The 14,028-nt window shown below is 38.5% G+C and overlaps 1 protein-coding gene across 2 annotated transcripts in view; it reads left to right on the forward strand.

The window, feature by feature from the left end:
- The window catches only part of RFC1 (replication factor C subunit 1), an 82,696-nt gene that overhangs the window by 34,209 nt on the left and 34,459 nt on the right, over positions 1 to 14,028 (forward strand). For both annotated transcript variants that reach the window (XM_060012687.1, XM_060012688.1), the window contains exons 5-6: positions 9,853 to 10,094; positions 10,939 to 11,016. In XM_060012687.1, the coding sequence (XP_059868670.1) occupies positions 9,853 to 10,094; positions 10,939 to 11,016 (320 nt within the window). The remainder of the gene's footprint in view (positions 1 to 9,852; positions 10,095 to 10,938; positions 11,017 to 14,028) is intronic.

The raw sequence follows: 14,028 nt of genomic DNA on the forward strand, positions 1-14,028 counted from the left end.
ACATATAAGTGGTATCATATGGTATTCGTCTTTCTCTTTCTGACTTACTTCAGTTAGTATGATAATCTCTAGTTGCATCCATGTTGCTGCAAATGGCATTATTTCATTCTTTTTTATGGCTGAGTAGTATTCCATTGTGTATATGTACCACATCTTTATCCATTCATCTGTCGATGGACATTTAGTTTGTTTCCATGTGTTGGCTGTTGTGAATAGTGCTGCTGTGAACACTGGGGTGCATGTATCTTTCTGAATTATAGTTTTGTCAGATATATGCCCAGAAGTGGGATTGCTGGTTCATACGGTAGTTCTATTTTTAGTTTTCTGAGGAACCTCCATGCTGTTTTCCATAGTGGTTGCACCAACTTACATTCCCACCAATAGTGTAGAAGGGTTCCCTTTTCTCCACCCCCTCTTCAGAATTTGTTATTTGTTGACTTTTTAATGATGGCCATTCTAACTGGTGTGAGGTGATATCTCATTGTAGTTTTGATTTGCATTTCTCTAATAGCCATGTTGAGCATCTTTTCATGTGACTGTTGGCTATCTGTAGATACTCTCTTTTTGCCCTGCTCTTGATATTGTTGTGTAGAACTGTAACCAAACCTTTCTCCTTCTATATTTCTGTAGTTGGGGATCTGCCTTTCTCTTTTCGACAATTAGGACTCCACTTCTCCTCTTTAATCTTTAGAGACTTCTTCCATTTTATATGATGATTCAAGGTCACTGATATCCTTTAGCAAGTTCATTCCCAAATTCATTTTGACTGAAGCATCATTATAAGAGCTAGGTGCTTTCTTGTAGTCTTTTTTCCCTAGTTTGCTCTTCAGTCCCCTTTCAGTAGTGCATATTATGAGACCTGAAAAAAAATTCAGTGGCATATGAAGAAGGAGAACTGAAAAGGACATAGTGAATAATGAAGCACTAGAGTATCTGGAATGATTATTGAGTGTCTGAAACATCTTTGAAAATGAACAGACTGTTGTTTTCTGGTGACACATATTTTGTTGTCAGGTACTTGTGAAAGTATGAGAGATACAGGATTGTATTCGAGAATGCTAAGGAAGTAGGATTATGTTATGAAAATGTCATTAAGCACTAATAAAACAGTATACAGGTGATTTATACTTGGTCTTAGCATAGAAACCAGCATTGTTATGTCCTCTCATGTGCGGGGAAGTGGAATGTGAATGGAAGTGGTGAATCGCATTGCTGAACCACTCCCTTAACTCTTCCGGTCAGTCGAGTTTTCCTTCTGTTGCCGGTTTCATGCTTTAGAGTTGTAAGAAGCTCTGGATAATGTACCTGTGGCTAGTTGTCTAAGCCCTCCCTCCCCTAACCCTGAACCTCCTTTTTCTTTTCCTGTGAGATGCAGTGGAGATGGAGGAAGGAGGTGAGTAAGTAGTAAAATGTTCCACTTTCTTCTCCTGCATTGTTTTCTTAGTAATTGAAACCAGCTGTGACTTTCCATGGACTGTTCTTCCTGCTCTGGGGAGGACTCTATGTGGTAGATAACATCAGAGCACAAGCCAGTACTTTTTTCTCTTAATGATAAATATCATTACTTAGCTACCTCACTAGACCTCACGAATTATTAAGTAATTTTATTCTTAAAATATAACTGACTCCATTTGATTCTAAGAGGATTTATTAGTAAAAAATCATGATATCTCTAAATTTCTTGATTAAGGATGAGCATTTTCAGTTTTATTTCATTATACTGAAATATATCTGATTCACCACATAAATCATTCAGTGATTCACCCCAGAATGTCCGATTCTCACACCCCATAAGTGGTGCAAAGATGATATGTGTAGTTTCTTTTCCAACCACTTAATTAACAAATATTTATTGAAGACTTCGAATATGCATATGAACCTTTCTCTATGTCCACACCAAAATGACAGTTTGGATTTTTGACTCAAGGAAGTATTGAAAAGGAAGTTAGTAGAAAAAGGCTCTAAAGACTCAGATTCCCTTTTTAGTTTTTGACTTGTTGCAAAATAAATTATTTTTAATCTCTGTAACCAGATTCTTCTAGGATGGTCTCCATTAATTTGGTTTCTGTGTATTTCACACTGAGGGAAAAAAATTAGAATCCCAAACTCTCAGCAGTAGGAACTTCAGAATTAGATTTTTTTAGAGACCTGCACATTATTTTCTTGCTCTTTCATTTGTTATCCTTTTAAATAAATGAATGTATCTAACTCAGAGTGGCAAAGCAATCTTCTCTTCCAGGCAATTCCTCTGCTGTATGTTGGATAATGCTAGTTTACGTGGTGATTCTTACCACATTTGAGGTTATGTTGTATATAAATAAAAATAAATGGTGTTTTTATAAGGAGTCAGATATCCTGGGGGGAGGTTCTAAGTGTTCCGTTGCCCATGATTTTCAACTAGGTCACAGAAATTTGACTTAGATCTATTTATCATTATTTTAAGTTAATGTGAAGAAGAGAACACAGTTTTGCCTTTGGCTTCTGACAAGGCAGAACAAATTTAGGCTCATTAGGAAACAAGAACAAATGTTAAAAAAGAAAAACAACCATAACTTTATTTGGGATGTTTCATGTCTACACACTGTGTAGAATCGTAAAATATTTATTTTACATAAGGATGGTCACAGCCTTATAGTTACAGGTGCATGTAACTATAAGGACTGTGGAGAAGTTCACAAATCACAGGGCACTAAATAAGCATTAAATCAAGCAAGTCAATATTTTTTTTTCCTTTTTGCATAACTGTATTTCACTAGAATTGCTCCTGCTTTCCAAGGGGACTTGGAGAACCATTTATTTTGTGGTTAGTAGAGAACAAAGCACCTTGTATATAATTTTTGCTTAGTACAGTGAAAACATACTTGAAATTTCATGCAGAATATTTCCATATTTTTTCTTGAAAATTACATTTTTACTCAGTATTTATGAAAATGTTTATAAAGTTATGTCTGTGTTTAGATGTAGTGTATTTTTGGGATCTGTAGCTTGAAGACATTGTTAACTTTAAACCCATTGTAAAAAGATCTCTAGTAGAGAAGGCTATGGAAAGAAGCTCTCTTTTAGGAGTGATGTTTAAGGCTAACCTAAAGAACAAAGTGATGCATTTTTGGTTTTTTGCCAGCTCATTTTTACTGTTTTCATAATTTTTTTTTGAGCTTTGAAATTTGGGCTTAATTTTTTATGACGGCATGAATTCATTGTATGACTAGATCACAATGTATATAGCCCTTCCAGTTTTAATTATTTTTGTTGCCTACATTTTTAATGTTTTTAGTAGTGTGATGAATATATTTGTATATAAATGTTTGTCAGCACCTCTTATTATCTCTAAGAATTACTGTGCTAAAGGTTATGAACTTCTTTAAGGTTCTAGATATATTTTGCCAAATTGCTTTCTAGAAAAGTCATACTGTTGGGTTGACCAAAAAGTTCGTTCGGGTTTTTCGTAAGATGTTACGGAAAAACCCAAACAAACTGTTTTGGCTAACCCAGTAGTTTACACTTTCATAGTTAGTGTTTATATTAGTACAGACTTATCACATTCTCACCAGTGTTGAGTATAGTAGGTACAAAATCTATGTGACTATCCACAGATTTTTCACAACTATAGAAGGGAAAATCTTAAAAGAGTTTGTCTGGTCCAACATTTTGCAGAGGACAACGAATCCCAGATAATTAATCAAAATAACAATAGAAAGCCGAAGTCAGGTTAGCATTTTAGTTTTCTGGACTTCTGGTTCAGTATTGTTTTCACCAGAGAATACTGCTTTATTGTTTATTGAATGTTTATTATAACATGGCGAGGTACTATACTGGGCACTTTGATTTTTAAAAATCTAATCTTTCCAATAACCCAAGTGGTGAGTGGTTTGAAACTTTACCATTTGTAGGGAAGAGGAGCTAAAGAAGAGAACGAAGGCAGTCTTCAAACACTGAATGGGAAAAAAGATTAATTAGGGAAAATAGGTGGAATTCACAGGGAAGTGTTTTGGCTTAATGTAAGGAAGAACTTTTCTAAAGAATACAGTAGTGCTGTTCACCAAAGAAAGAGGAGGTCACGTTGAATTACACTGCTCCATTTTGAAAGTATTTAAGCCCAGTCTGCGTTTGCCAGGAATGTGGAAAATGGAATCCATGTATGGAATAAGAGAACTAGTTCACTAAAGGTGATGCATTATAAAGAATGTGGTAGAGTACCTGGCATGGAGTTTAATGCTCAATAATGATAACTATTATAAACTAATTATATCATAAATTAGATAAAAAGATACCATGAAGTCCCTGAAGCTAGTGACAGAATAAGCAGAGATGCTAGTAAATAATGAAAGAAGTAAGCAAAGAAAAATGGAGAGGAGGGAGAAACTAAAGCCAAACCTCTTCTGTCTCAGAAAGCCAAGGGGACGGAGAGTTTCTAGGAGATAGTCAATTTGTTGTAAAATATTAGATGTAGGTTAAAAAGAAAGAGAAGTGTAATATACACATAAAAAAGATACGATGAAAGAAATGAAAAATCACCCACAATCCCCTATCCAGAGATAAAAGTTGATAACATTTTATTCTTTTCAGATCTTTGAACATGAATTTAAAAGCATATCTATAAATATATAGATGGGTAGATTTAGATATATCACTAAACTTCTTGTAATATCTCTTTTATCATTTAATACACATATGAATATCTTGATGTCAGTAAATATGGATATGCATTATAATTTTCTGTTGCTGCATAATTCATTACATGGTTGAACATAATAGTAGGTATTCAGGTTATTTGTTTTCTCACTTTATAAACAGTGTTCACTTATCTCTATCTTTGGTGCAACTGTCATAGTTGAGGCTGTCTTTTTTGCCTAAACTGTATTAGTCCCTTAATTTTTCCTTCATCTTTTCTTGCCCTCTTGCAGTCTGTTCTCCATACTTTTTTTTTTTTTTTTGCGGTACGCGGGCCTCTCACTGTTGTGGCCTCTCCCATTGCGGAGCACAGGCTCCGGACACGCAGGCTCAGTGGCCATGGCTCACGGGCCCAGCCGCTCCGCGGCATGTGGGATCTTCCCGGACCAGGGCACGAACCCGTGTCCCCTGCATCGGCAGGCGGACTCTCAACCACTGCGCCAACAGGGAAGCCCTCCATACTTTTGAATGGACAAATGCCATGATAAGCATTTTTGTACATATATCTTTGTGTACGTGTTCATTTGTTTTGTTTTTTTTTTGGCCTCGGTGTGCAGCATGTGGGATCTTCGTTCCCAGACCAGGGATCGAACCTGTGCCCCCTGCAGTGGAAGCGCGGGGTCTTACCCACTGGACCACCATGGAAGTCCCTGTTTTTATTTATTTATTTTAAATTTTATTTATTTAACTTATTTATTTTTGGCTGCGTTGGGTCTTCGTTGCGGTGCGCGGGCTTCTCACTGCGGTGGCTTCTCTTTTTGCAGAGCCCAGGCTCTAAGCCCGTGGGCTTCAGTAGTTGTGGCTCGTGGGGTCTAGAGTGCAGGCTCGTTAGTTGTGGCGCACGGGCTTAGTTGCCCCGCTGCATGTGGGATCTTCCTGGACCAGGGCTCGAACCCGTGGCCCTGCATTGGCAGGTGGATTCCTAACCACTGCGCCACCAGGGAAGACCCCCTGTTTTGTTTTTAGACTAGTTAGTTAGGAGTGGAATTGCTGGGACTTTCCTGGTGGTCCAGTGGGTAAGACTGTGCTTCCAATGCAGGGGGCCCGGGTTGGATCCCTGGTCAAGGAACTAGATGCCACATGCATGCTGCAACTAAAGATCCCGCGTGCTGCCATGAAGATCCTGCATGCAGCAACTAAGACCCGGTGCGGCCAAAATTTAAAAAGATTAAAAAAAGAAGTGGAATGGCTGGGTCCAACTAATGGGTATGCATATGTGAGGTTTTGATACATGTTGCAAGATTGCCCCCCCATAAAGATTTTTTTTAATTTACTATTTAAAAATACCATTGCCTATTGCGTATGTAAAGGTCCCATTTCCCTACACCCTTGCCAACAGTCTTTTTAATCTGATGGTCTTAGAAATTCTTGATCTCGCTAGATTTCATGCTCATCTGTTACCTGTGAATATTTATGAGATTGCTGGAGAAAGCGTTAAGCTAGGGATTGCAAATATCTACAATACCATTGTTTCCCTTTCGAGTCTATACCAGATATCAGTGATTGATCTAGTTTGAGTTAATTGCTTAAGGACAGTTACAATATTTTATATACTAAGGAAGTTCTTGAGTGTAGGGGAAGAACTATAACAGAAAAACATAGTGGTTGACTTGGTCCATTCAGTTCTGGGATTTTCTGTCATACTGCTTGTACACATGTTACTGCTTTGGGCATTTTTAAAGTGAGGGAGAAACTAGTAGAAGACTGTCATTTTGCAGATACAATTTAATTTTGTCCTTTCTCCATTAAGGAAATCCTTTTTTCCCAGAAGTACAGTTGTTGAATTCAAAACAAACCAAGTAAAAATTATAAAATTTAATAAGCTCTCGATAAGATTGGAAGTCTTGTCTTGTATATACTAGATATGCTTTTAACTTTGCACTTACTGCCTAAGGAGATATATTGGATATCTATACTTAGGAGGTTCCAGTTTTGTGGCTTTCTTATTTTATTTTATTTTTATTAAAGCCAGGATATCAGCCATGTTATTATTATTTGTTAAAATAAATAAATTTATTTATTTAGTTTTGGCTCCATTGGGTCTTCGTTGCTGCACGTGGGCTCTCTCTATTCGCGGCGAGCGGGGGCTACTCTTCATTGCAGTGCGCGGGCTTCTCGTTGCAGTGGCTTCTCTTGTGGAGCACGAGCTCTAGGTGCACGGGCTTCAGTAGTTGTGGCTCGCGGGCTCTAGAGCGCAGGCTTAGTAGTTGTAGCGCACAGACTTAGTAGCTCCGTGGCATGTGGGATCTTCCCGGACCAGGGATTGAACCTGTGTCCCCTACATTGGCAGGAGGATTCTTAACCAGTGCGCCACCAGGGAAGTCCCAGCAATGTTAATTTTGTTTTGAATCTTCTTTTAAGGGCATTTCATATAATTTGTTTTGACTGCTAAGGTAGAATAGTTTGTTGTTGAATGCTACTGGTTTGGTTATCTACAGCTTAACTGTGTCTAGGGATTTAAAATAGACAAACCTTAAATTATAAAAAATTGGATTTCAGTAATGTAACAATTCATTATGCTGTTATCTTAGAGAAGAGGGAAGGAGTTTCAGATTATATTCTCAGTGGTTACTAGGACTGTTATGAGTGATTTGCATGGCTATGGTGCCTAAGTGGAATGGGGATAATGTCACCTAGCCTTTGCAGAACCATCTGAAGCAGATGGCAGAGGCAGAGAAGGACTCGTCATGTAGGGAGAACAGATATATGAGTGACTAAACTTAGTATGTTGACCCTTGTCAATACGTGGATTGAAATCTGGTACGTGTATCAAGCCTTGGATGTGCTTAGAAAGATTGATGAATGAATTTTTAATTTAATCTTGAAGGTAGATTGGCTATAGTTGAAGATAAGGAAACAAGTATGCTTTAACTAAAATCTTTGGTTGCAGGTTAAGAAGAAAACCTAGCTTGTTGTAAGCAAAATGGAATTTATTAGAAGGCCATTGCTGAATGTCATTGAATGCAAAAATAAACCTTTAGCACCTTAGTTTAAACACATTAGTTCAGCAAACTGATCAAGGGTAAGATTCACCCCACCTTGTTCAGGTGCTCACTCCTGGTCCAGTTTGTGATGGCAAGGAATATGGAACCATCTAATAAATATATCTGTGGTTATTGGAGGCCCTTGGAGGGTGGAGTGGGGTGTAAGTCCTTAGGGAAAGTAGGCTTATAGTGAACTGTATGGACATCCTCAGAGGTGTCTACTCTGCTCTTGCTTTAAATAGTGGATTACTTTTTACATTTAGTACTCAGAAACCTGTAAGTTATTTATGCTTTGTAAAGTTTATAGTTTAATTTTAATATAAACATAATAATTAGAGAGTAAGGCTAAATCCTTTTTGATTTTTACATATCTTGGATACTTTTTTGTTTGAGATGGCAGCACCTAGGAACAGCACAGTGCTTGGCACGTATGACCCTTAGCAAACACTAGTAGTTGAATGAGTACTTGAGAGGAGGTTAAGACCCATTCATGTGTGGCCTTGAACACCAAACTTATAAAGTGAACCCTCCCTCCCCCACAGTGACCTGACCTAGTCTTCACGGCTGCCTTTTAGATTTTTCTTTTTATTGGATTTCTTTTGTTAATTAGGCCAAAGTAAAAAGATTTTTATCTTGTGAATCACTGAATCAAACAAAAAAGTTTACTGAGGCCCTTTTGAGGTGCATTTTTGGGGTCTTTAATTATCTATGCATTGTCATGAATGCTTAGAAAGACTTTTTTTTTTTTTTTTTTTTTTTTGTGGTACACAGGCCTCTCACTGATGTGGCCTCTCCCGTTGCGGAGCACAGGCTCCGGACGCGCAGGCTCAGCGGCCGTGGCTCACGGCCCAGCCGCTCTGTGGCATGTGGAATCTTCCCGGACCGGGGCACGAACCCGTGTCCTCTGCATCGGCAGGCGGACTCTCAACCACTGCGCCACCAGGGAAGCCCTAGAAAGACTTTTAAAACCAGATGTTCAATGGAAACTTTTTGGAAAGAAAATGTTACAAGACAAAGTGTTTATAAAGTCTTCAATGAATGGTTAGATATTGCTAGATACTCCACCTTCGATGTATAGCTAGACTTTGACAACTTCGTAACACCTCTGCAAATACCACCCTAGTCCGAGGCTTCAGCATTTCTTCTGGAACTGTGTAGAATATCTTCCTAAATGGTCTCCCTGCATTCGCTTTTATCCCTTGACAGTGTGTTCTCCAAAGGACGTGACTTAAGTTGGATTACGCACAACTCTGCTGAAAATTCTCTGGTGGATTCCCATTCTAAAATAAAACCTAAAATTCCTTCTGTGATCTACAGAGTTCTATGGGATTTGGCCTCTACCTCTCTCACCTTAACTCTTGTGGTGTACCCCCTTCATTCTGCTGCAGTCACAGGGACCTCCAAGCACACTCAGTTTAAGGCTTCTGCACTTGTAGTTTTCATTGCCTGAACATTCTTGCCTGAGGTAACTTCATTTCAGGGCTCTGTTCAAATGTGGCTTATCAAAGAAGCTTTCCCTGACTACCCTATCTAAAAGAGCACCCTTCATCACTCTCTAATTCTTTCATTCTGTCTTACTTTTTTTTTTTTTTTTGCGGTACTCGGGCCTCTCACTGCTGTGGCCTCTCCCGTTGCGGAGTACAGGCTCCGGACACGCAGGCTCAGCGGCCGTGGCTCACGGGCCCAGCCGCTCCGCGGCATGTGGGATCTTCCCGGACTGGGGCACAAACCTGTGTCCCCTGCATCGGCAGGCGAACTCTGAACCACTGCGCCACCAGGGGAGCCCCTGTCTTACTTTTCTTCATAGCACATATAACTTGACAGTATATGTTTATTTATTTCTGTATCTGTTTCCTCTTCTAGGTTCCAAGCTCCATGACGGCAGGGATTTTGTCTTTTTTATTCGCTGCTGTATCCTCAGTGCCTAGCACATAATGGATGCTCAGTAATTATTTGTTGAATACATGAGTAAATATACACGTTTGTGTACTCTGGGTAGTAATTGGGGGAGGTGGTGTATTACAGACCTGGCACTGGTAAATGTGAGGATAACTGTTGAATTTAGGAGATAGGAAGAAAAGAAAATCATTAGCATCCCATAGCACTTGTATATTTTTTATAAAGTTGGTGGAAGTGGTTGCTTTTGTAATTACAATTGATATTTTATCAAGCCATATTTGGTCATATTTCATTTAAGATGAAGAAGATGACTTTGTGTGTAAGAAGGCAGCCTCTAAATCAAAAGAGAATGGAGGATCTCCAAATAGTTATCTTGGAGCATCAAACATGAAAAAGAATGAAGAAAACACTAAGACACTAAACACTAAGAATAAGCCTTTGTCACCAATGAAGCTTACCCCCACATCAGTGCTTGATTATTTTGGAACTGCAAGTGTCCAAAGATCGGCTAAGAAGATGGTGGCAAGCAAAAGAAAAGAGGTGAGTGTTCTACAGGCAAGCAAGAATGTTCAGGATTTGTACCCGTTCAGTTATTAATAAGAGGTGAAATTGGATTTTATGAATACACCAGCATTTTATTGATGAAAACAATTTTCCTATGATTATGGGTAAAATGTAATTGCTATTATGTTGGAGGACGACCAAGTTAGAATATCACACATTTAAGTTTTTAATATTTGAAAGTGAGAAAAGATCATTTAAATCGTAAGAATAAATTGTGATTCTTAGAATTTAAATACTCAGAATGCAAACTCATTTTACCCTTGACCTCAGACAATATAATTGTTCCCAAATGAGGTCATGAACACATAACTTAGAATAGAGCCTCCCTATGCTATACTTGTGACCTACTCTATTTTGGCTGATGTTGGATTCATCTTTTCCTGGACATTTAGGAAACAAATACAGATAAGTTAGTGAAAGTAGTTCCCTGCGTGGAAGCCTGCCGAGCAGTGTGTGTGTTGATTTCATTAGTACCTCCATTAGACAGTGTAATCTTTCTCATGTGTTGGTGTGCCAATGTTCTGGACTACTTCTGAAGCGAAGACATTAGTCTCTAGGGTTTTTTTTGGGTACTTCTTTTGAACATTTCAATAGAATTAAGTGAGAATCATCTGTCTGTAGCATATTTGCTTGTTAAGAAATTGGATGTGGTCACGGAGTAGCCATGAACATAATTTTTTGGCTGGTGTCCATTGAGTCTGTTTCATAACTGGTACATTTATCTCTCATTGGTGTATTTACTTAGCTATAGTTAAGAAAAAGCACCTTACTTTGAACTTAAGGTTTATGCTGATCTTGCTTGATTTTCCTTGAAATATAGCCTTCACAAAATGCAGATGATTCCAGATTAAATGATGAAGCCATCGCCAAGCAATTGCAACTTGATGAAGATGCAGAGGTATTAGCATTTTCTTTAGATTTCATTAGCACCTTGATGTTGTCACTTGCTATTTAGTCTACCCAGGCAGGCAATTAAGATAGTTCTAGTTTCATTTTGGATTGAGCCTCATTGTAAGAGTTATGTGTAAAATAAGTTAAAATCTAATACTATATGAAAATCTAAGTTTATATAAAAGATAAATGATGAGAGCAGGGGATAACTAAAGATTTATTATTAGATTTCTTTGAATGGAAGCCTCCTTTAGAATAGTTAAAATAATTTAACTTGGTCATATCTCTTCTCTTTCCCCTCTGGGCAATCTCATCTACTCCTCTGGCTTTAAGTACTATGCATATGCTGGTGATCTCTAAATCTATCTTCAGTTCAGAGTGCCCTTTGTAGTGAACCTGTTATATTCATTCAGTAAGTATTTATCGAGCACTTACTGAGTGCGTGGCACACTTCTAGGTGTTAAGGATACTGAAATTAAAAAAAAAAAAAGTCAGATCATTATAAATGCCACAAGGAAAAGTAAAGGAATAGATGTTTGGTGTGATCAGTGGGGTTATGAGTGTTCTATTTGAAATACAGGGGTTAGGAAAACCCCTCTGAGGAAGTGACATTGGGGCACATAATTCATGATAATGGTGAGCCATGGGGCTTCCTTCTACCTGGAGGAAGCTTTCCTCTAAACATAGAGAATAGCAGGTGTAAGCATCCTGAGGTAGAAATGTTTGAGTTTAATGAGTTTGGAAGAAATGGCCAGCAGCAAATCCTGTTATGTCATGACTGGTCTTTGGTACCTACCAGAAGGACTTGAGATGGTAAGGAGTTTGGATTTTAGTCTCTGTGAGATGAGAAGCCATTGGAGTATTGAATAGAGAAATGACATGACTTTTGATGGCTCTTAAAAGAAAATTATTCTGGCTGCTGTGAAGCTAAAGAAACCACGGTGGGCAAGAACAAAAGCAGATCATTTTGGAGACTGTTAGGGTAGGGGAGGTGAGAGAAGATGTTGGCTTGTACCAGGATGGGGGTAACGGAAGAGGTAGTGAGAAGTGGTCATCATCTGTATATGCTTTGAAGGTGCAACCTTCAAGTTGTTGCAGATAGACTGGACGTAAGGTATGAGGGAAATAGAAGATTTAAAGGTGACTCCATGTTTTTTGGCTTGAGCAGCTGGGTGAATGGTGATATCACTTTTTTTTTTTTTTTTGCGGTACGCGGGCCTCTCACTGCTGTGGCCTCTCCCGTTGCGGAGCACAGGCTCCGGACATGCAGGCTCAGCGGCCATGGCTCACGGGCCCAGCCGCTCTGCGGCATGTGGGATCCTCCCGGACCAGGACACGAACCCGCGTCCCCCACATCGGCAGGCGGACTCTCAACCACTGCGCCACCAGCTAAGCCCTGGTGATATCATTTATTAAGACTGGAACACTGGTACAGGAAAATCAAGAATTCTGTTTCGCACATAAGTTTGAGATGCCGAATAGGCTTCCAAATGGATATGCAGAGTGGGTAGTTGGGTAGAAGAATCTGGAGCTCAGGGGAGAGGTCTAAACTGAAGATGTTTATTTGGGATCATTAACATTTGAATGGTATTAAAACCAATGTAACTAGATGAGATCACGGGGAGAGAATGTAAACAGAAAAGAAGTCTCAGGATTGAGCTCTGGGGCACTGTTAACAATGAGAGGTCAGGAAGAGAAGGATGATCCAGCAGAGGAGATTTAAAGAAAGTGGCTAGTGAAGTAGGACAATAAGGAAAGCTTGGTATTTTATGTAAGCCAAGTGAAGAAGGTATTTCAAGGGGGAGTGTTGTCTCTGTCAGAGACTTTAGACCTTGGTACCTGCTCTTTGAACCTCCTTCCTGTTTATTAGCTTAAGTGCCACTTTCTCATATTCCCTAAACTATGTTAGAAATCCCTTCTGTATGCCCTGTAGCTACTATTAATGTTTATTTGTGTCTTCTTAAATTGCTATTTCACTGTCTTCCTGTCTGTAGACTTTAAACTCTACCTACCAGGGCTGTTTATGTCTCAACTATCGTGACATCAGTGTTCATCTTAGTGCTTGGCAAAGAAGAGGCTCTTTTTTTTTTTAAACATCTTTATTGGAGTATAATTGCTTTACAATAGTGTGTTAGTTTCTGCTTTATAGCAAAGTGAATCAGCTATACTTATACAAAGAAGAGGCTCTTGATAACAATTGTTTTGAGAGAACAGTATTCTAGTCTTCTGAAATAGTAATACTGACTGTTCACGTTTTATTAATTTGGCAGTTTATAGTTTGTGTTTTCAAAATCTTTTTCCATCTTATTGACGACACTGAATTTTATAAACTACATACAGATATCCACATGACTCAGGGTAGGACAGATGGCCTAGGTAAAATCATGAAGTGATTTTTTTAGGGACCTGACTTCTTATCTGTCTGAAATACTGGAGGCTTACCCTGTCCTTTCCAAACCAGGTGTGGCAGTTTGTATCACAATCCTCTGTTTTCCCATTTCTATCACATCCTTTCAGAATCCTGTTTGGGTCCTGTTTCTCATATATAATGAGAAATACATTCTACTTCCACACGTTCTCTTCTGGAAGAGCTCCATTTTACTGAAAGTAAAAATATTTGGAAATAACAGCGAGGTGAATGTCTGCGTGTTACATTAGCATTTTAGGAAAACTTCTGATATAATGACTTAAATTTTCAAAAGTCAGGACAGATAAATTACTACTGTGTTGTACCCCTGAAACTAATATACTATTAAGTCTACTGTACTTCAATTAAAAAAAATATCAGAACAGATACATTTGAATTAGTAATTGAAAATAGAAGTTTGATGATATTAGTGATAGTTGCATTAGCATGTATCTTACTGTGTGTGCAAAGAAGGTATATAATTTTCTTGGTTTATAGATTCATTTCTTTGTGTGCCCCCCACGTCCCCCACATGGCTATTGTTTTTCTGTTAGGATAGTGATTCTCTCCTGAACTCTTTTTAGAGTTTAAAATAAATAGAGATGAGAGATA

The sequence above is a fragment of the Delphinus delphis genome, chromosome 5 (assembly GCF_949987515.2).
Source record: "Delphinus delphis chromosome 5, mDelDel1.2, whole genome shotgun sequence".
NCBI classification, from domain to species: domain Eukaryota; kingdom Metazoa; phylum Chordata; class Mammalia; order Artiodactyla; family Delphinidae; genus Delphinus; species Delphinus delphis.